The 20977-nt window shown below is 32.9% G+C and overlaps 1 protein-coding gene across 1 annotated transcript; it reads right to left on the minus strand.

Moving 5' to 3' along the window:
• Positions 1-17758: 17758 nt before the first annotated feature.
• LOC100257424 (ankyrin repeat-containing protein ITN1) lies at positions 17759-20190 on the minus strand. The gene is made up of 3 exons (XM_010652214.3): positions 19402-20190; positions 18675-19219; positions 17759-18335 (listed from the first exon to the last, which is right to left on the minus strand). The coding sequence occupies exons 1-3, from the start codon at positions 20129-20131 to the stop codon at positions 17775-17777; spliced, it is 1836 nt and encodes a 611-aa protein (XP_010650516.1). The 5' UTR covers positions 20132-20190; the 3' UTR covers positions 17759-17774.
• Between the last annotated feature and the right edge of the window lie 787 nt (positions 20191-20977).

Consider the following 20977-nt stretch of genomic DNA (forward strand, 5'->3'; position numbering starts at 1 on the left):
GTTAAAAGGTTTTAAGTTGAAAAGGGTTGAGTGTTGAGCCAAAAAAATGGCTCAACCGGTCAACCGGTTGTGCTCGTCCGGTCGAGGATCGGTTGAGGGAGGCCAAAAAGTTTCTCTCTCTCCCAGTGACCTTCTCTTCCCGGTCAAGGTTGAACCTCATGATCAACCGGTTGAGGTCTAGTCGAGGTCCGGTCGAGGTCCGATTGAGGTCCGATTGAGGCCCAACGGTCACTTTCCCTAACGGCTAGTCAACCGGTCGATCCCTAGCTCGATCGGTCGAACCCCCAACGGCTAGTTTGACTTTTTTCTTCTATAAAAAGGCTTCAATCTTCATTGTTTCAAAAAACTTAACCTTCCCAAATCATTCTTGATTATATTTGAGCCTTGGAAGAGTGTTTTTGAGTGCACCATTGTTTCATAACTTGCATATCTTTAGTGCACCATTCAATCTTAGTTTTTCTTGTATCTTTGAGCCTAAAGTTCTATCACTAAGATTTTGAGAGATCATTATTTGTATATCTTTGTGATGAATTTTCTCAAGTGTGGGGTATCACTTGAGGGTTGTTCAAGAGTGGGATATCTCTTGAGAAGTGTAAAGGGCGCTTGGAGCCAAAAGTCCAAGAGGGTGAATTGGAACCATAATCCAATTGTAAAGAGATTGGAAGCTTGGTTGAAGCTTCAAGATAGTGAAACCCTCACTCGGTTAGGAGGTTGAGGAGAGTGGACGTAGGCAAGAAAGTGTCGAACCACTATAAACTCTCGTGTTTGCACTCTCTCTTCCCTAACTCTTTTAAATTATATGCAATTGTGTTTATTTTGTTTATTATATACTTGCATATAATTGTCTCTTATTTTTGCATAGTTTAAATTTGAGAAAAAGAGACTATCACCCTATTTACTCCCCCCCCCCTCTCCTCCTCCTCCTCCTCTAAGGTGATTACCATAGTTTGGAGTAGCCCTATTTTTCTAATAATATATATATATATATATATATTATATTAGCAATGATGGAGAGTTGTTGTGTATAAGCTATGTTTGGTGAAAAAGTGAGAAAATATAATTTATAAATAAAAGAAAGTAAAGTTTTCGGTATTATAATTATATTAATGATGGGTGTAATGTAATAAATAGTATAGAATTTAATTAGTGAAATAAATTACAATTTTATTAAATTATGTTGTGTCTCAAGAAATAAATTGAAAATAAAATTTAAGTTTTATATGAATTAGAAATTTATTAAATTTTCTAAAATAGGAATAGATTAAATTATCTTTCATAATAATAAAAAAAAAACATTAATTTGAATGTCTAAAATTTTAGGCTTGTCAAACCTATAATTTTAGATAAATAATAATGGTTATTTCTCTTATATTTTGTTAGGTGAAGAGTTGATTTTCAGGATTATTTTTCTCCAAAGTTTTTGAGGACTTCTTTTGAGGTAAAGGAAATTAATGCAGTTATTATTTTTTTAGAAACAAATTTTTATATACATCATTTGGAAACATTTTGAGTTATTATTCGTTTTATGTATGGATCAAATATGTTTTGCATGAAAAGTATGTTAAAACCATATTTTATTTACAACAGAGAAATGTGGAGATATTATGTTTTGCAAATTTGAATAATTGAAATAAGTGTTTGACTCTGGTTTGTTTGGCCCTTGTCAACGAGATATAATAGTTGACTTTTGACTTTTTGACCCTTGTCAATGAGATATAATAGTTGACCTTTACATTTCTTGGTGGGAAATGTAATTGATTTGGACCCCAGCCTCTAGGGGTTTGGTTAGAGGTTACTAATACTAGTAGTGTTTGGTTCCGTCCACCTTAAATAAACAATTTGAGGCTAGCCACCTATTTGAAAAGTCTCACATAACTGGGCACCATTTGATGTTTGATGACCAGAGTAACTAAATTATTTGAATGTTTTGATTGAATTTGACATGAAAATGTTTGAATCAGAAATAAAAGTGTACAAATAAAAGTTTTGAATGTATTGACAAAACCGACTCAAAAGTTTATGAAAATAATTAGTTATAATATCTCATATTTTGCAAGTGAACTTGAATAATTTGATCTATGGACTGCATTAATGTTCCTTATTGGGCTTTGAACTCATTCCCCTTTGTTAATAATTTTTTTCAGGTACCCTTAGTTCGGGCGAGGAGTGATGACTAGGTCAGGGAATGGTCTTCATTAGGATTTTGCTTAGGATGTTATTTTTGGACATTGTTAGCTTATAAGTTTATGTTCATTTGGATTATTTGGTTTTTGGAAGCTATTTAGATTTGAACTTACAAATTTTTTTTTATGATAGTTTGAAGTTGAGATTTGGAGATTATGAAAATTTGTTAACACTTGATTTGTTTGAGTTTGCAATCTATTTGGATAATGGATTTTGGTTGATGGATGCTTAGTTTTAAAGTTACGTTTGAAGATTTTAGAATTTTGTTCCATTACTCTGAATAGGTATTTGGTAATTGGTTACTTCCAATTACAATATGATTGTTTGGGTCATGTTACACTTTAAGCCTTCGGGTTTGAGGTGTGAAATGACCGGCATGCCCTTGGAGTGGGTCTTAGGACGTGACAAATATTATAACAAAAAAATAAAAAAAAATAAAATTGGGGACTTATAAATTAAGATATAAATAAAAGTATAAATTTCACACAAGAGAGTAAGGAAGAAAATGTCGGGATATATCGAAAGGTTTCAACACGATAAATCATGGTGATATATCAGAGAGGAGAAATTTCTGTAAATATCACCAAAAAATCACAGATATATCGGTTGGAGGCGATAAATAGCCAATTTTTTTTCATTAATCTGTTGTCACAAAAAAAAATCGCCGATATTTCTGCAAAAAGAAAATGCCCTCCTCTGCCCAGACTGCCTGCCCCTCTGCCCAGGCTTACCCTATGCCCAGACTCCCTTTCCCCAGCCAATCTCCTGCTCAAGCTCTATTCCCCACTTTGCCTATATATGAGACCTCCACGGTTCCACCTGCTCCTCTGCCCAGGCCTATCAGTCTACCCAAGCTCCCCTTCCCCAGCCAATCTCCTACCTGGGTTCCATTCCCCATTTTGCCCATATATAAGACCTTCATTCCCCTTTGTTAATTTTAACCAAACGTGTGTATATATATATATTAAAAGTATTCACAAAAGAATATTTTTGAAAACAAATTAATTATAATTATTATAAAAAATTATAAAAATTATAGATATATTATAATTTATTTTATATCATTTAATATAATTAAATTAAATGAATCATAAATTTAACATTAAATATATTTTAAAATTATATATATTATGATTAAATATTATGATATTATTATAAAATAATATTTGATGTAATTTAATAATAAATGTACACTTATAAAATTCATATTTTTATCAATGCATACGATATTATTATCAAATATGATAAATCATATTATACATATATCAAATTATTTAATAAAATAACTTAAAAATATCATTGTACTTCTAATTACATTTTTATGAAGTTTTTCTTATATTTTTATAAATTTTGATCAATTTTAGGCTTATCAATATTTTTTTCTAAAATATCCGTCGATATATCTTTGATATATCCGTAATTACCGATATTTTCATCCTTCCAGGAGAGTAAATAAAATTAAAAAAAAAAAGAAATTATTGAATTTAAATAACACTTTTCTTTCTTTCCTTTTTGTTTCCCATTGTTTTTAATGTGCTAATGGAGCCATAACATGTGTGTTGGTCATATGTTTCCTTTTGTTTAAACATTGACCCAAAGCCTTAGTGGATCTCTACGGTTATGTTTGGTTATTTGGAAACTTGATAGAAAATGTGAGGGGAAAAAAATAGGGAAGAAAGATAAAAGGAAAGAAAAAGTGACAAAAAAAAAAAAGATTTAAAAACAATAAATTATTTGTATATGTTTCTTCAAAAGTTATTTCACTTATTTTCCTTTATTACATAAAGATTAAATAAATTAAAAATATATCAATTTTTAACAAATTTTAATTATATTTGTCAAATTATAGGTGTATATATATTTAAAAATATCGCCATTAATATAAATATATATATCAAATATAAATTAATCTAAAAAATGTTAATAAAGACAATGGTAGAAGTATCTTAAAACCCTACCACCTCTATCAAGATGTATGTGTTAATACTTAATATCCTCCAAACTTTGTCATTCAAATTAAAACAAGAGTTGGAAGTATATCATAATAGAACAATTGTTTTTCAAGAGATGAATAGTACCTTTTAACTTAGGTTCACATTCCTTAGTGGACCCAATTAATTAGTAAGTGAAATTTCAAACATAAATCAATCTCAAATATTAATATCGATAAAGACTAGGTATATACCATATCAAAATGGTAGAAATATCTTAAAACCCTACCACCTTTATCAAGATGTAAGTATTAATATCCTCTAAGTTTTGTCATTCAAATTAAAACAGGAGATAAAAATATATCATAATAGCACAATTATTTTTCTGTGATGAGTAGTCCCTTTCCACTTAGGTTTACATTCAAAGACATATATAACATGATTTTAAAACACACAATTCACTCAAATCTTATTAGATTTTACCAAATCCACATCATCGTCTCTTGTGCAAACACCGGAAAAACCATCAAACCTAATAAAAAATCATTAAAAAAAAAATCTAATTGTAATATAATTACAAAAAAAAAAAAAAAATCTTATTTTTAAAAACAAAAGTGAAACAAGGTTCGGTGAAAGTGGTAGATGTATCTATGTTCAAACTCTACTAGCTATATTCTAAGAGTTCAAAAGAGTCAGTGGAGGTACAATGGGGCAACATAATTGTTTTGGTGGAAGTGTTTTGTGGCTCCTTCAAATCTCAAGTCCGTATTTTCAAAGTTGTTTGTCCAAATAGGATTTTCCTTTTCTTTTTGGCATGATAAGGATAGCTTGTAAAGATTAGAGAAATAAAGATTTATTTAACAAAAAAATAATTTATATAAATTAAATTTAAAATAAAAAGTCACTCACAAGTAAACGTAAAAATTGAAAAATTATCCAAAAAAAAATTGTGTTTTCTTTTTGTCATACTATCAAATATTTTTCTTCTTATTTTTATAAATAAAAAATAAACCCAGGATTAGAAAATATTTTTTTTCTAAAAATTTTAGAAAATATGGGCATGTTTGGTTAGTTGTTTCAAAAAAAGTTTTCTGTTTTTGAGAACAAAACATGTTTGATAAGAGAGTAGTTTTTGTTTCCATGTGTTCTCTGTGTTTTCTAAAACCTGGTTTTCAGAGAACAAAAAAATGGTGTTTTTCGTCACTGTTCTAAGAAGAAAAAAAATAAAATTTTCTTCATATTTTCAATCACTGTTCTTGGGTGTTCTCATCTCTTCACTATGAAGGAAAATTCTTTACACTATGAGAAAAAAAATCAGAAAATGGGAAAAATAAAAAAATCGGTCTAACAAAAATTCAAACAAAAACTTAACATTATCGACAATTTTTTTATTTTTTGGTCATTTCCATTTCAATATTTTTCAGATATTTCAGGATTTATCCCCATATGATTTTTCGATGCATTTCAAAGCCAAAACCTCCATATATTCTAGGATTTCCCTGAAACTAAACAAAACATAAACAATAAGACAAAAAACCAAGAATGCAAAAAATGAAAAAGAATAGAAAAATTAAAACAAAAGTTGAAACCCTAACCAGGAATCTTTACAACAACCACAATATGGATTTTGATCTCAGTAAGTAATGTTTTGATCTTAAAAGAGAGAAATAAACCGACGGTGAATAAAAATTTGGATATTGGAAGAGAAAGGGAGATAGGAAGGAAAGAGAAACAGAGAATAGGAGGGGAAGAGAAACAGAGGAAAACAGAAGAATGAGAGAAATGAGAACATGGTTTCAGTCCCAATAAATATAAATATAAATATAAATATATATAGTAAAATAAGTAAAATAGTGAAAATTAATAAATGTTTATAAATAAATTAGTTTGATTTCCTTTTAATTTTTTTTATCTTTTATATAATTATTAAATATAAAATAAAATTTAATTTTAAATAAAATTATAAATATTTTTAAACAAAAATTATCATAAATATATCATTATTAATTAATTTTTTATATTATTAATTACATTTAAAATAGAAAAAATACATCATCTATTTCTAAGTATAATGCATTACTATTTGATATCATAAATTTTATCTTCATAAAATCCAATAATTGATATTTACCAATTTATGACATTTTGATCATATAATTTATCAATTATTGAAATCAAACACATTTAAAAATATTTATAAAGTAATCCTTTGTTTGAAAAAATTAAAAATGATGCATAAAATTTTCAAAATGAAACATTTTTATTTTTTATAAAGTGTGAATGTAAAAATTATTTATTTATTTATAATATCAATTAGTTAAAGAAAATACTCAACTTTAAAAAACAAAACCAATTATTATTATCTATTGTTGAATTTTTTTTATTTGTATCCTTTTTTCATTAATGGAGAGGAGTTATGAAAAAAATTCAATTAAAAAAAAAACCAACTTTTAAACATGTTTTTTATTTTATTTATTCTAAAACATTTTTTTTCTTAACTTAACCAAATATATTTTTTAGGTTTTTAAGAATAAAACTGTTTTTTAAAATTCAGTTTTCAAATATAATTTTACTTTTTAAAATATAAAAAATTATTCTTAAAAACTATTTTCCTCCACAAGTTTTAAAAACACCAACCAGGCCTATATTTTCTAAATGTTTTCATGAAGAATCTTTACCTGTAGTTATTTTTAATAAATTTTAGTATATTTGAAAAGAAACTAAAGAATCCAATTCAACTTGATTCAATTTTGGCTAGTATAGACTTCTAAATTATTTTTATAAATTTTTAGACTTGTCATTGAGTAAACATGGATAGTTCAATAATTTCTGGATTGGATTATTTGGCAAAAAATTGGGAAAATAATTGTGTTTTAAAATGTGCTATTTTACACAAATTTGGAACTAATAGAGGTTGAGACTAAGTTGATGCTCTTTTAGTCACCAGTTGACTTAGTTATCAATTTTCTAAGTATATATATAGTTGAAAGACTCATTGGTTCAAGTTTTACAAAAGTTGGACTCCATTTTCCTAAATTCTTATTTTCAAGTTCATCGATTTCAGTCTAAGGTGGTGTTTGGGTGAAAGAAGACTATTAGGTGTTGTTCGTGTGAAAGAAGACAATTAGGGCCATAGGATCTTAGCCATCTTTTATGAAATTTCCAAATCTAAAAGTTAATTTGAATATTCATTTGTTTTTATTTTGATTACAAGGATTTTTGTGAGTAGTTAAAATATAAATGGTTTTAGTAAATTTTCCTAAAATAAATATCTCTTGTATGCATTATACATTACTTGTTCAAATCGATTATTAGTATGAGATATATGTGAAATTTCTATTTGGTCGAAATACATATGATTAATATTAAGTTTGCAAAACTAAATACTACTTCTTCTTCAAGTAATTATTTAATTCCTTGCGTATGTGTACAATAATGTAATTACATACTTTGTTAAATTTTAAATTAATTGTTAAAGTTTTAGAGATTTATATATAATAGGTATCATACATAACACATATATCAATGAGGTGTTTCATTTTGTTTTGATCTAAAACTTTACACCATCTTCAGCTGCAGCCTGGTTGGTGATCTGGATTTCCCTAGCATCTTCAGCTCCAACCTGATTGGACTCTCTACTCAAGTTAAGGCTGGAAGTAGTGGAATCGGCCATTGTTGTTTGATGAGCAGTCTCCTTTCTATATTTTGCGCCAAGGATGGGAAACAAGTTGACCAATTGTTTAATGGAATGGGTGGCTCTTAGTTCAACCTTGGGAGAAGTTGATACTTCTTATAGCCTGCAGGCCAAAACGTTGGGCTGATGACAATTTCCCATCTCATTGGATGGATCCATATGCATAAACAGTACAACGAAATATTTGGTCACATATTCAATTCTTAACAATCCCTTGTATGATCAAAGTGAAGAGAATTTAAATTGCATAGGATCACATGTTAACATTTAAACATGCATTTAATAGCAAAAATTCATCCGGTTACCTTGGTTCATGCCATCAGAAGCCATTTCTTTCCCCTCTGATATCCAATAAGCTGCTTTTCGGGTGCGTGATGGTCCGAGAATGAGGGATCAATGAGCTCTTCCCTTGCCTCCCAAAATTCAGTCCAAAGTGAAGTGTGTGTGTGTTTTCTGGGAGTGCTCTCCAAAGAGAAGAAAATATGATAGCTCCCCCAATGCACACACATCTATATATATATATATATATATATATATATATATATATATTACACATTACACACTTTATTTGGACGACTTGACTTAATAGGCCAGTCAAGTGAATTAGGATAAGCCTATAAAAATTAAGCAACAATATGTGTCCAGTCCCATTGTGGACCACAATGCAAAAAATAAATTAACACCGATTTATGATATTATCAAATTGATTATGTAAGTCCACACATAAAAATTCCAACACAAAGAAGTTCATTGAATTTTACCCAAAAAAATATAAGCATTATTCTAATTATGTCTTTTATTTTCATAAATATTAAATATATTTGGTAGCATCATTGTTCTTAAAAATTATAAATAGAAAATTATTTTTGCTAATTGTATTAAAAATAATAAATACAATATTAATTTTTATAATTATTATATGTTATATTTTTTGTGATTTCTTCAATGGATTTCAATGACTTTTAATGTCGACAAGCAAGACATACATGCTGTTGGTTTAATTGTAGAAAAACAAGATGTGGTGAGTTTCGCGTGTTAATTTTGTAAATTGAAATGTGGAAACAGTTGGTTTCTTTCCATTTATGTTTTAATTTTTCTTCATTCATGTTTATGTTCTTATTCTTTCCTCTTTTTTTTTTCAATTTTTAATTTAAATATAGGTATGGAATCATAATTGTCCATCTCTTAAAAGTAATCTACATTAAAATGTACATCAAATAAATTTAAGTGATGATTAAGAATAAGGGCACGAAACTTAGGAAAGGGCTAAAATAAAAGTTGTAATTGTTTTTAAAAATAATTTTAAAAAATAACTTTTTAAAACAGTTTTTGAAAATTGTTATCTGATGTCTTATAGAATAAAAATTTGTTTGAAAACTTGAAATATTTTTAATCTATTTTTAATGTTTTTAAATATATTTTAAAAATAATTTTTTATATTTAATAATTTTATTTATTTATATAATTATTTTTTTAAATATTCATAAAAAAATAAGTGAAAACAATTAAAATATTGTGGACCCCGCATTTCGGCTCATGCGTTTCCCACTCGATGGCGAGCTCGATTTTTATTTGAAAAATTGATTTATATTGATTAAAAAAAATGACTTGGAGTCGCCACTTATTTTTGTTTTATTTTTAAAGGGTAAACAAAATAAGAAAAGAAAACCCTAAGTGTGACTCCTTATTTTGGAAAAGGTGATCTACGAAAAACCGGATCGGGCTCGGGGGTCAGGTTACTCATCGGGAAGGTACGGTAAAGACCGTAGCACTCCTCTAAGCCCCTAAAGTCGGGTCTCTACTAATAAAATGAAGCTGACATGGTAATTGATGAATAAATCAATGAATACCCAGAGCGAAACATGCACATACGGGAGTCAGAAAATGCATATAAACTAACCAGAGTAGGAATGAGCGTGTACCTGAGCAGCGAGCCACCATGCGCTATCAAGAGAGAAGGTTAGTACAAAATAAAGAGCAGAAACATATATATCTCACATGTCACTAAATCGAGTACTAAATCATCAAAGGCACGCATGACACTCTACTCAAAATTTATTTTTATTTTAAAGAAATTTTATTTGATGTTGGGCCCCCACCAAAGCCCGTTTATTTTTGAATGAATTAATTCCATAAATTCCATTATTCGGAATTACGGAATTTAATTCATGTTTTTTTTTAAAAAAAAAAATTTTAAAAAACAAAGAAAATTCGAAAGTGGCGGCCAAATTTTATTGAAAAACGGATTTTTGGAACCTAAACGAAAAAAAAAACTAAGGATGAAAAATTAAAGAGATGAAATTATTTGAAAAAAAAGGAATTTGAAAAATTATTTTCAGAGTCAAAAGATGATGGAATGGGGGGTAACATATGACATGAGAGTGGCCAGTGAACCATACAACCGGATGTACACACGTGTGGGCCCAAGGTAGAGTGATGAGATGGAACATGAAATACCCAATGAAAACGAGGCAGCTCTGGAGACATCAAATGCAAACATCTTAATAAGACCTTCCTTTAGCACATCAACTTCTCTTTCCTCGTTCGCTATCTCTCCGAAAACAACTTCTGCAACTGGATGCTGCGCTTGATGACAGGTAATAGCTGGCATGGCTAGATCATTAACTACCCATTTAAAGATATCGTCATAGGCAACAAAAATTAGTCTCACGATCCGTCACTATCAGAACATTGGTTCAGTCATCATGAACGTAAGAACCAATTCTTCCTTCAGCATGGACCCTACAAGCCTGATATTCTCATTCAACTCGCTGATCAAGGGTGACTTCAATTCTGGGACCAAATACAAGCCACTGTGCTGCAGGGTTCACGTAACAGAGGCTTTCCAGATTAAATAAATCAGCATTGCAACCCACAGCTGCCACTTGCTCTTTCATTCGAACAGGTCCAACCTCTAGCTCCTTCATAAGCCACTGCAATTTTGTTGACTTTCCTTCACCAGATATGCACTGCCCACAATATCCACTGGTGAATCTGTGAAGTTACCAAATGCGAGGGACCCCATTCATTTGATTCTCAAAACCCATAAGACATACCGGGTTGCAATCTCACCTTGCTCATAGCATGCTGAAAAATTCTCTCCCTGATGTAGCATGAAGGTCCGGCTTGGCTATCACCGTTGGGGGTTGGAGCAGCAGGGAGGACATCAATATCTATCTTCGATGCCGTGTCACCAACAGGGACCTTGGGCTTCATGGGCTTCTTGGACTTCACTTTCTAATGGCACATCAACAGAGGAACGCGATATTCAAGCCCATAAGCTTCGCCCCGTTATGGTTCTTTGCCCAAGCAGTAAGCTCACATCGTAGAGGCTCATCTCCACTTCGAAACTGTTGAGACGGATGTACCATTATGTTCGTGGGCATCTTGCAGGCTGTTCACTGCATGGAAATGTCTACACTGATATCTTGACATTCTCTGGGACTCCTTAACATCCTCAATATTGCAGCCGTGCATTCTTTTGGACATGGGTAAGTGGGATAGTGTGAGGGTGTAGAGAGAGGAAGACGAAGGTGAAGGGCAGGGCCTTGAGTGGAATTAGGGGTGATGACATAATAGGTTTAGACGGGTAAACCCGATGGATGAGCTTAGTGAATATACTAGAGAGAAAAGTCAGGGCGGAAACTATAAGGTTTAAGGAATGGGTATGAATAGGCTTAGGGAGAGAAAAAGGTTTAGTGAGATGAGGGATGGGTATATATGCTGAGTGATGATGAGAGAGAAAAGGTGGCGGAGAGAGAATATGAAGGTGATGAGACATGGGTATGGAGTTGTGATAGCATGAGATGATGGAGGCCCATGGGGGGGGGGGGGGGCGGCTGTATGCATGAACGGCATGTGGTATATAGAGATAAGGGCAGTGGTTGGCATGTGAGGGTAGTAATGGGTCTAGAAATCGGTTATGAAGGGTATGATGGATATGATGAGTAGATGGGGAATGACATGGTGCATGGTGGTGTAGAGAGAGAGTGGTGGTAATAGAAATGGGTATGAAAGGTGTAGGGATATGGGTATGAGAGAGATGACCAGATTTGCATGTTCTCATGAGCGTGGGTGGATGAATCTGAGGAGTTTTGGACAGCCATGCCTGGGCGGAAACAGGTAATGGATTGGTGGAATGAGTAGAGAGGTTTAATGAGAAAATGGGTATGGGAAAAGGTGATCTAGCTTGCATGGAATTGGTGATGTGGCGAGGTGAAGCATTAAGGTGGCATGGGAAGGCAGTAAGATGCAAGGAGAAATGGATTTAATGTAGACACCCATGGCCGTGAATCGATGGAAGGAATGATTTTGAAATACACTCAGAAAATGGGTATGGGGCTTGAAAAAGAGAGAGAAAAGGTGGTAAAAAAAAAATGAGGATTAGGAACGTGGGTATGGAGTTTTGGGTGATGAGATGATGTAGTTATGGAGTGTGGGTATGGGGAGTGAGCATGGCGCAGCCACGCATAGCCATGCATTCTTCACACGTCTAACCCCGTCCAGGAACTTTCTCCAGCTTTATGCGCATGCAATAAATGTGCTCTGCCCCCCCTCATTGCACTATGTGTAAGCAGAAAGCAGTTCCTCCAGATCGGCATCCCCACATATATCACAAACTTTTACTTCATATTCCAAAACATCTGATTTAACATAATCATCAACAAGCTGAGATTGCAAAGGACGTTTCTGTGAGTTTGAATGTCTCAAGTAATGCACAATACTCTTCAGAATGTTCCTTTTTATCTGACTTTTGACCACCGAAACTAGAGGCTGCCACTGCCACTCTCGCCGATGATGATTCAACTTGTTTTCCAAAGCATTCAGAAGATTCTCCCTTCGGTGATGTTGGATTTGGACCAGCATAAACACCTTTTAAGTAAGAAAATTCTGACGGGTCCAATTTGTTTGATAAGCCAGCAGTTTTCCTCATGGATTCTTTAATAAATTCCTCTCCAAACTTTCGAAGTCCCTCAAAACACCCAACCCGGACAGCCAAACTTAAACAAAAATATTTGTACTAAAAGAAATAGAAAAAACAGAGGATAAAGAGTGAAGAAGGAAAACAGAGCAAGAATGACAAGAGGAAAGAAGTATTTAGCCAAAACCATGTATCATGAGTGATAAACGGGCTTCGAACTGGTGGGACAAAGACGAAGGCTTCAATATAACTATCATTCATCAAATCTAAACCCAAAGAAGAAACTCACCATTTACAGAGGGGAAAACAAGATTATTAGAAGGGAATAAACAGAGCATATAGAAGCAGAAAATCACATTCAACCAAAGCAAACCTGTGGCCCTTGAACGTCCACAGCAAATCACAAATAGATATTCGTTAGATTAACATAGAATGAAGTGGGATTTTTAGAAATGAAAACGCACCAGATTCAAAGTGACGCTTCTCACGCCTCCACAACACAAACTCCTCCCCTTCAACGGCTGCCTCCAGAAAGAAAAAAAAAAAAACCCCCCCCCCCCTTTTCAACCTCTTTCCTTGCTTTTTAAACCTCCTCACCTTGTCTTCCTCAGCAAGCCATCCTCGGCTCCACTGCTACACATCCCATCTGCCGCCCAAAAGCTCTGCCTCCCCTGCAGCTTCAGAGCCCCCAAACACAGCTCTCCCATCATAGCGAGCCCCGGGAAATAAAAATTAAAATTAAAAAAAAAAAAGTCTCTGCTTCCGGGGGTCTACAAATATGTTATTTAAAAACACCATATTTTTTGTTTTTAAAAACACCATATTTTTTGTTTTTAAAAACATAAAACATAGAACAATTTTCTAGTAGTCAAATATATTTTCCTTTTTTTGTTTTTTTTTTTTTAAACCTATTCTCGAAAACAATTATCAAAGACCATATATTTTTTACTTTCATTATCTAATAACATTGCAATTATTTTATAAATTATGTTGAAAACAATTAGCCGTAAGGCATAGTAAAATTAAGTTAGAAAAATTAGTATATATCAGCTACGAGAAAAATGAGTTATACAAAGAACAAAGCAGAGTGTAAGCTTTCTAGTAGCGTGCATCATGAGATTTCAGGCCCAGCAAACTTAACCGCAGAGGCAGAGTGCAAGCTTTCTGGTAGCGTTCATCAAGAGATTGCAGGTCTAACAAACTTAACCTTGCTTGATCTGTCTTTATAATGAGATTGCAGGTCTAGCAGGGCCTGTGCCGAAGTTCTTTGACCGGTCCAACCGCCGACCTTTGACTGGTCCGGTTTGGTCCTCTCCTTCTGGGTGGTTGAACTGACCACAAACAGGGTGAACCGATTGAATCGGGCGGTTCTTCATGAACCGCACGGCTCAATTCCAGCCCAGCCTTCCCCCTATTTTCTTTCATCCAAACAGTCCAACCTTCCCCTCCTTTCTTTCATAGGGGCCCAAGTAAAAGCCCAATAAGCCTGGACAGGTTCCCAATTCCAGCCCAGCCTTTCCCCTATTTTCTTTGTAGGATCCACCGCAAGCATTTGAACCCTAAACCTCAACTGCGCAAGCATCACAGAGCACCACTTGGCCATAGGCTCATAGCACATTTTTTTATACTAAGTTTAGCAAATAAAAAAATCTATATGTGATTCTAAAATAATTTATAATATTAAATAAAAATAATATAATATTTTTTGAAATTATAAAATCAGTTAAAATTTTCTTTCATTTTTAATATATTCACATTTAAATATTATATATATTCCATTTAATAAAGTTTAAAATATTAAATTATATATATTTATAATTGATAACATAAAAAATAAAAATAAAAATTATTAGTTTTTAATTTATTTTTATATATATTTTAAAATTTATTATTTTTAATATTAATAACATATAAATTATATATTTATAATGTTACTAGTTTGATCCGATTCAATCATTGAATTGTGAATTATAACATTTTTTTTGTTCAATGACAAGTTTCGATGCTAAAAACATTGTGAGAAACCTTCAGGGACCTGTCATAACCAGCTAACCGGAACCATCCCTGTTGATCTGGTCTTGTTGATGCCAAACTTAGTTAAGCTCGATTTTTTAAAAAAACTGGCTCATTGGATCACTTCTGACTTCCCTCATTTATATTCTGCATGAAAAGCCTGACCCATCTAGACATTACCATGAATTCTTTCTTGGATCTCACTTCTCTTGATTTTAGCCTCTTTGTTGCTTCTAAATGCCAACAACTAACCTGTGTCTGTGACTTTTTATGAAATATAACTTCCCCTTCTATTTTGTATCTTTAGAACAACAGAGTCACAGGCAGCTTCTTCACTCTCAAAGCTTGTTGCCTTGGCATAACTCAATTTCTCCAATAACAATTTCGAAATATGCCATGCTAAATTTGTGACATAGTAGGCCTTGCCTTTGTCAATTTCTCTGGCAACAGATTCACTGGCTATGCACCAGAGATTTGCATGAAGGACCAACAGTGCTCAGCACTCCTACCTTTATCTCTTCTTGGCACGGCTACACAGCTGTGAGGGCTCTGACCCAAGCGGCCAAGCCTCTGTTTGAGCTGTTGTACCACTTTCATCTTCCTAGTTCTGCTCATTTTCCTTCTCAGACGGAGGATGCTGAGGCAAAAAACTGTAGTTGTTGACAAGGGAAAGGGCAAGCTGGTGGCAGTAGTTGAGTCATAATCCACTGATGAGCTGCTGGGCAAGAAGATAAAAGGGACAACTAGCATTAACTTTGCAACATTTGAGCGCTCTTTGCTGCGGATGGAACCTTTAGATGTATCGACCGCTGGGTATACTGGAATACTAAAATATTTCATATAATGCATATTAACCATTTCTCATCGCTCGTAGCCACAACTTACCACATAAAAGAATGTATAAAAATTATGGTAACTATAATGAAAAGAAGAACACTACTATTTATTATTTATTAATATTAAATAACATTAATTATTATAAATATTTTATTTAGTACTCATACTTTTAGGTTTAATTTGAAGATGATAATTATCAGGTTAGTTTTTCAATTCTAGGTTTTATTGAAATTTCCTATTATCCATAATATGTTATACGGAATATAAGTATTAATGTAATTTATTGTATTCATTGAATGGTATGTGACCATGTGACAACGCCAGAGTATATAATGTTTTTTCTTTGTTTTAGGTGGCGTTTGTTTTTTGGCTGAATAGAAAAAGACAAATATTTTGACTTTTTCTATTCAACTAAAAGTACCTTATTGATACTAACCAATATAACTAAAGTAAACTTATTATCAATAAGTTTAGTTTAATTATATTGGTTGATGCCAATAAGTTACTTTTAACTGAATAGAAAAAGCCAAATATTTTGAATTTTTCTATTCAGCCAAAAAACAAACACCACCTTAGTTTGCCGGTCAATGGATTCGTCTATAGTGTGTTCTTTGTTTGGTCTTCCACTCAATGATTCCCGTAAATTGCGGAAGAAAAGCGAATCATTGCATGTGCAAGTGTTTTACCGAATGGTTTGTGATAATATATATCACGTGAATTGTGAAAGAAAAGTGTCTCTTCTCCCTTTGATTGCATTCACTGAACAGCATGTGACCACTCAGAGCAAAAGCAAGATGAGTTTGGAATCCGACGGGGAAAAGGGCAGCAAATGGTAGGGCCCACTTCCCTTTGAAACCTTGTTCAGTCGTCCGTTCCCACCCTTTGATTGCGTAGGACAAACCCCCACCATAACACCATGTGGGTTGCCCCCTCTTTCGACATCATTCCATGAAAACAATGCCGTTCTATGAACGGAGCGGAGGATTGTTTGCACATGGCACTTATTTGATTTTTTTATTTGAACAGCCAAAGGTATTGCTAACATTATTAAAAATAATACTTATTTGCTAGAAGGTATGTAAAATCTGAATTATTTTTAGATAAATGTATTCAATTTGAAAATTTTAAATTAGGATTGTTATTTGATTTTTTTCAAATGTATGTATGAAAACACAATTTAACTTATATCATATATAATGTTAGTGTAAGGAAGAGTTGTCTAGCTAGATCCTGATCCTGGTCTTATTGGGATCCCAAAATATGATTTGATTTCGAATTACAATTATAAAACAAGATTCTGTGTTCCTTTGTTGCACAAAATAGAAGCTTCTCTACAACACTACCCATTTTCTGCTCCCCACAAAAACCATGGTCGTTCTTTTTTTCTAGCTAAATTCATTTTATTAAATATTTTTATAAATAAAATGACATTTATGGTGTTCCATAATTTCTACGTTCTTGAGCCAAATTTAGAAAATGAATCATTCTTGGACAAACTCGATCCCGTGGGGTTTGGTTTTGGAAGCCAAAAGTCCTATCTCCGTTGCCCTTTAGGGCTCTTGTATATGGAGAGGGAGAGATTTGTGGATGTCTGCAAGGTTTTAGTATAGTCACCATCCACGCATGGCCGTGGTTTTATTTTTATTTATCTAGGCTATGTTTGTTTCAAAAATGTTATAGAAAATGATTTTTCATATTTGGTTTCATCATTAAAAAAAAATAAATAAATAAAATATAATTAAAAATTTATATATTTTAAATTTATTTAATCTTTATATAAAAAAAAAAAATAAGTAAAATAAATTTAAAGAAACATATAAAAATAATTTATTGATTTAAATGTATTTTTTATTTTTGTTCCTTTTTCTCTCTATTTTCTTTCCTTAAAATTTTATGGGAATAAAAAATGGCCTTATTTTGTATATTAATTTGTTTATTTCAAGGGTACATTTTAATAAACCAGATCTTATGGAAGGTCATGACATACCTTCATGTTAATTATTAATTTCACTCCCATAAAGAAAATGAGATCTTACCAATTGCAAATAGATCAATTAGCACATCCTGGGAAAAGGTTAAAATTACCAAGCACGCTTAAAAGAAAATTATTTCAAGTTCCGGAAGAAAAGGTATTCTTACCGCGGTACAAGATCTGCTATTTGCCCAACTGCAAAATCATAAACATAAGGTCCCACTAAGATTCTTTTATAAATTTAAAAAGTTGTCTAAATACAAAATAAAAGGCAAGAAGAAAGATGCAGCAGATGATACAAGTAACGATTGGAAGGCCAGAGGAAAGTGGTAACACAGCGTATAGGCCCGTCATGAATGCAACCACCATTGCTCCCATGCTTAACACGGTGAGAAAAAAGCCCATAATTAAGTGTTTGTCAAGGTAGTCCTCGTCCTCATGCACCGACATAAAAAAATAAACAAACACAGCAGATACAGAGAGGATCACGGCCATGGTGTCTGTCACAATAAATGCTTTGAAAGCTGCTCTCTTTGTTAAAATTGCCATGCCATTGTCATTGTAACCACCAGGCAAGGTGAAACCCGCAGCAAAGGTTACAGTTGCTACAAGTGCTGCCACTATCAAATGGGTTTCACCTTCTCTTTTTGTGGTAGAGATGCTTTCGTCTTTTTCGACGTCTTCGCTTTTACTACTACCACTGTCTTTATTGATAGCCTCCTGCCAACTAAAGGGTCCAACAACAACTTTCTCCCATTCCCTCCATTGTCTTCTAATTTCTTCCTGAAATTTGATCAAAATAAAACAAATAAACCTTTTTCCTTAAAAAAAAATAAAAATAAAAGAAATAAAGAAAGAAAAAGAATGTAGTTCATGTGTCGCTGTTTTGGCTTTTTGCTCTTCCTTTATATGAAAATATTTTCTCATCTTCCCTCAAAATGTTTTTCCATAAGTCTACAATTTTGACCCACAGGTTCTACAAATTGCCTTCATTATGCTAATTTGGTAGTTAATTTCTATTTTAAGCATGATTGTCTCTACCGATAATAAAAATAGAAAAAATAATGATGATGGACTCTTTCCATATCATTACTAATAAAAAGATTAGGTTAGGATCCTTACCTTGAATATTCTTCTTGGCTTAACTTTATCCCTTGAAATAATGTCTAGGGCGGTTAACTTATCCTTGTTGAGTGCCATTTTATCCACTCTATTGTCCGCTGACAAAAATGGATCATAAACTTGGTAAGAAGCAAGCAGGTGGAGGGGTGTGTCTCCTTTAGCGTCTTTCTCATTTATAAGTCTTCTCACGCTTAACAAACTATTACGACCCAAGATACCACCAGCAGCCAAAAACTGCTCGCTCATAATGGCATAGTGAAGAACATTATTTCCCTTATCATCCACTTGCTCGCAACAATCTGGGGAGTGTGACAGCAGCAGCTTTACTATATCTCGATGGTCACGGTTAGCTGCAATGTGAAGTGCTGTTTTCTTGCTGTCCTTGAGTCCAAGATAAGTTACAGATTTATCTGGTGATTTGTCTAGTAATTGCTCCACAATTGCAGTATGACCCAAGTATGCAGCACAGTGAAGGGGAGACCATCCATTCTCATCCACTTCTTTTGTCAGATCTGGCTTCCATTCCAATAACCTCGCTGTCATTTCTGTAAACAAACGAACCAACAAAAAACAGAGAAAACAAATTGAAGAAAATTAAGTGAATAATTGAAGTTCCCTCTAGTGAAGCATGACTCCTAGAGGTGATCATGTTTTCTAACAATAGGTTGCATGACTATCTAACCACATGGGAATCGAGATTCAAGGGAAGGATCTGCATATGTGATACCTTGGTCATTGCGAATTACAGCAGCATGTAAAGCCGTTCTACCCATCATGCCACTGTAAGATGGTGAAGTGCAAGTTCCTAAGATTAAATTCACCAAATCTTCAAAACCTCTCTCGGCGGCCATGTAAAGAAGAGTGTAGCCTGCAATATTAGCCCCATAAATAAACTCGGGGTCTTCCTCGGTCAATGACTTCACAACCTCTGAATGATGATACCTCACTGCCTCATGCAAGGCTGTGTTTTCCTCCTCATTTGTCATCCTCATAATCGCCTTATCTCCTCCAACCCCACTCTCGATCTCTTGGTGAAGTCGTTTCGCAGCATCAATGAGTGCTTTCACGACTGTCAAATGGCCTTCTCTCGCTGCATGGTGAAGTGGAGTGTCGCCCTTCAGATTGGGCTTAAGCAGGAGAGATGAAGATGAATGCAGCCCCAGGATATACTGAACACAGTCCAGTTGACCGAATTGGGCTGCAATGTGGAGGACGGTATTCTTATTTGGGGTTAATTGGACCACAAAATGATGTTCTGACATTTGTTCCAGGACATCGATCCTGCCATATGCTGCGGCCTCGTACAAAGCAGCATCCATGCAAGTGATCGGAGTTTGGCTGCCATCTGCATCTGCCGCCTGGTTCGAGATCTCGGTTTGGCTACCGTCTTGAGCTGCAAGCTGTTCCAGGTAAAGAGTATGTGATTCTGCAGTGTTGATGGAAGTGGAAAGATCCATAGGTGCTTCAGCAATCAGCACTATCCTCCTCTACACAACTTTTCCCCACCCCACCTTGCCTCCATTATATATTAAAAACAAAAATTAACAAAAATTAAATGGGACAGAGTGGAATGGCCGGCGGGATTTCTTACACCCAACTATGCTTTATTTAATTAGTTAATTAATTAATTAATTTAATGTGATGGGATTGGGAGAGGTGACCCTGTCCCATTTAATTTATTTATTTATTGATAGATATAAGTATACGTGATGGGAATGGCTAGAGAGAGACCCGTCCAGAATTTGCCGGTTGCCAGCCTGTTGATAGAAAATACTAGCATATTTCTCGTGTACTTACAAAATGGAGCCAAGAGGCTTGGGCAAAAGAATTAACATGTCATTTTGAATTTTATTTTTTTTCTCGAGTACCAATAATTCTAAATATTTTATAAAAATAAGGATATTTGGGAAGTTGTTTTTAAAAGTAATTTTTCTACTTTGATTTTATAAAAACATTTTAAACTGAATTTATATAATAGTAATTAAATTTAATTTAAGCCTTATTACAAATAAAAATAGTTTTCTAATTAGATATAAGTTAAAAAATAAATAGTTTTTTATAAGATATGAATAGTAATACTACAATAAAAACATAAATTATAGTTTCTTAATAAATAAATAAATAACTATTTTAATACGTATTAGAGAAGTATGGATATTAACATTTTCTTGAAAGCATAATTAAATTTTTTTGTTAAAAATGAAGAATAATATTTTAAAAATGCTCATACACAACTTCGAAAATAATATTTAATTGATATTAATATTTTATATATATATATATATATATATATATATATATAT

The sequence above is a fragment of the Vitis vinifera genome, chromosome 5 (assembly GCF_030704535.1).
Source record: "Vitis vinifera cultivar Pinot Noir 40024 chromosome 5, ASM3070453v1".
NCBI classification, from domain to species: domain Eukaryota; kingdom Viridiplantae; phylum Streptophyta; class Magnoliopsida; order Vitales; family Vitaceae; genus Vitis; species Vitis vinifera.

Coding starts and splice junctions, on each gene's coding strand:
- LOC100257424 (XM_010652214.3), bottom strand. CDS start 20,131: ATGGATCTTTCCACTTCCATCAACACTGCAGAATCACATACTCTTTAC. Junction 19,220..19,401: donor TGTAATTCGCAATGACCAAG/GTATCACATATG, acceptor GTTTGTTTACAG/AAATGACAGCGAGGTTATTG. Junction 18,336..18,674: donor AGCCAAGAAGAATATTCAAG/GTAAGGATCCTA, acceptor ATCAAATTTCAG/GAAGAAATTAGAAGACAATG.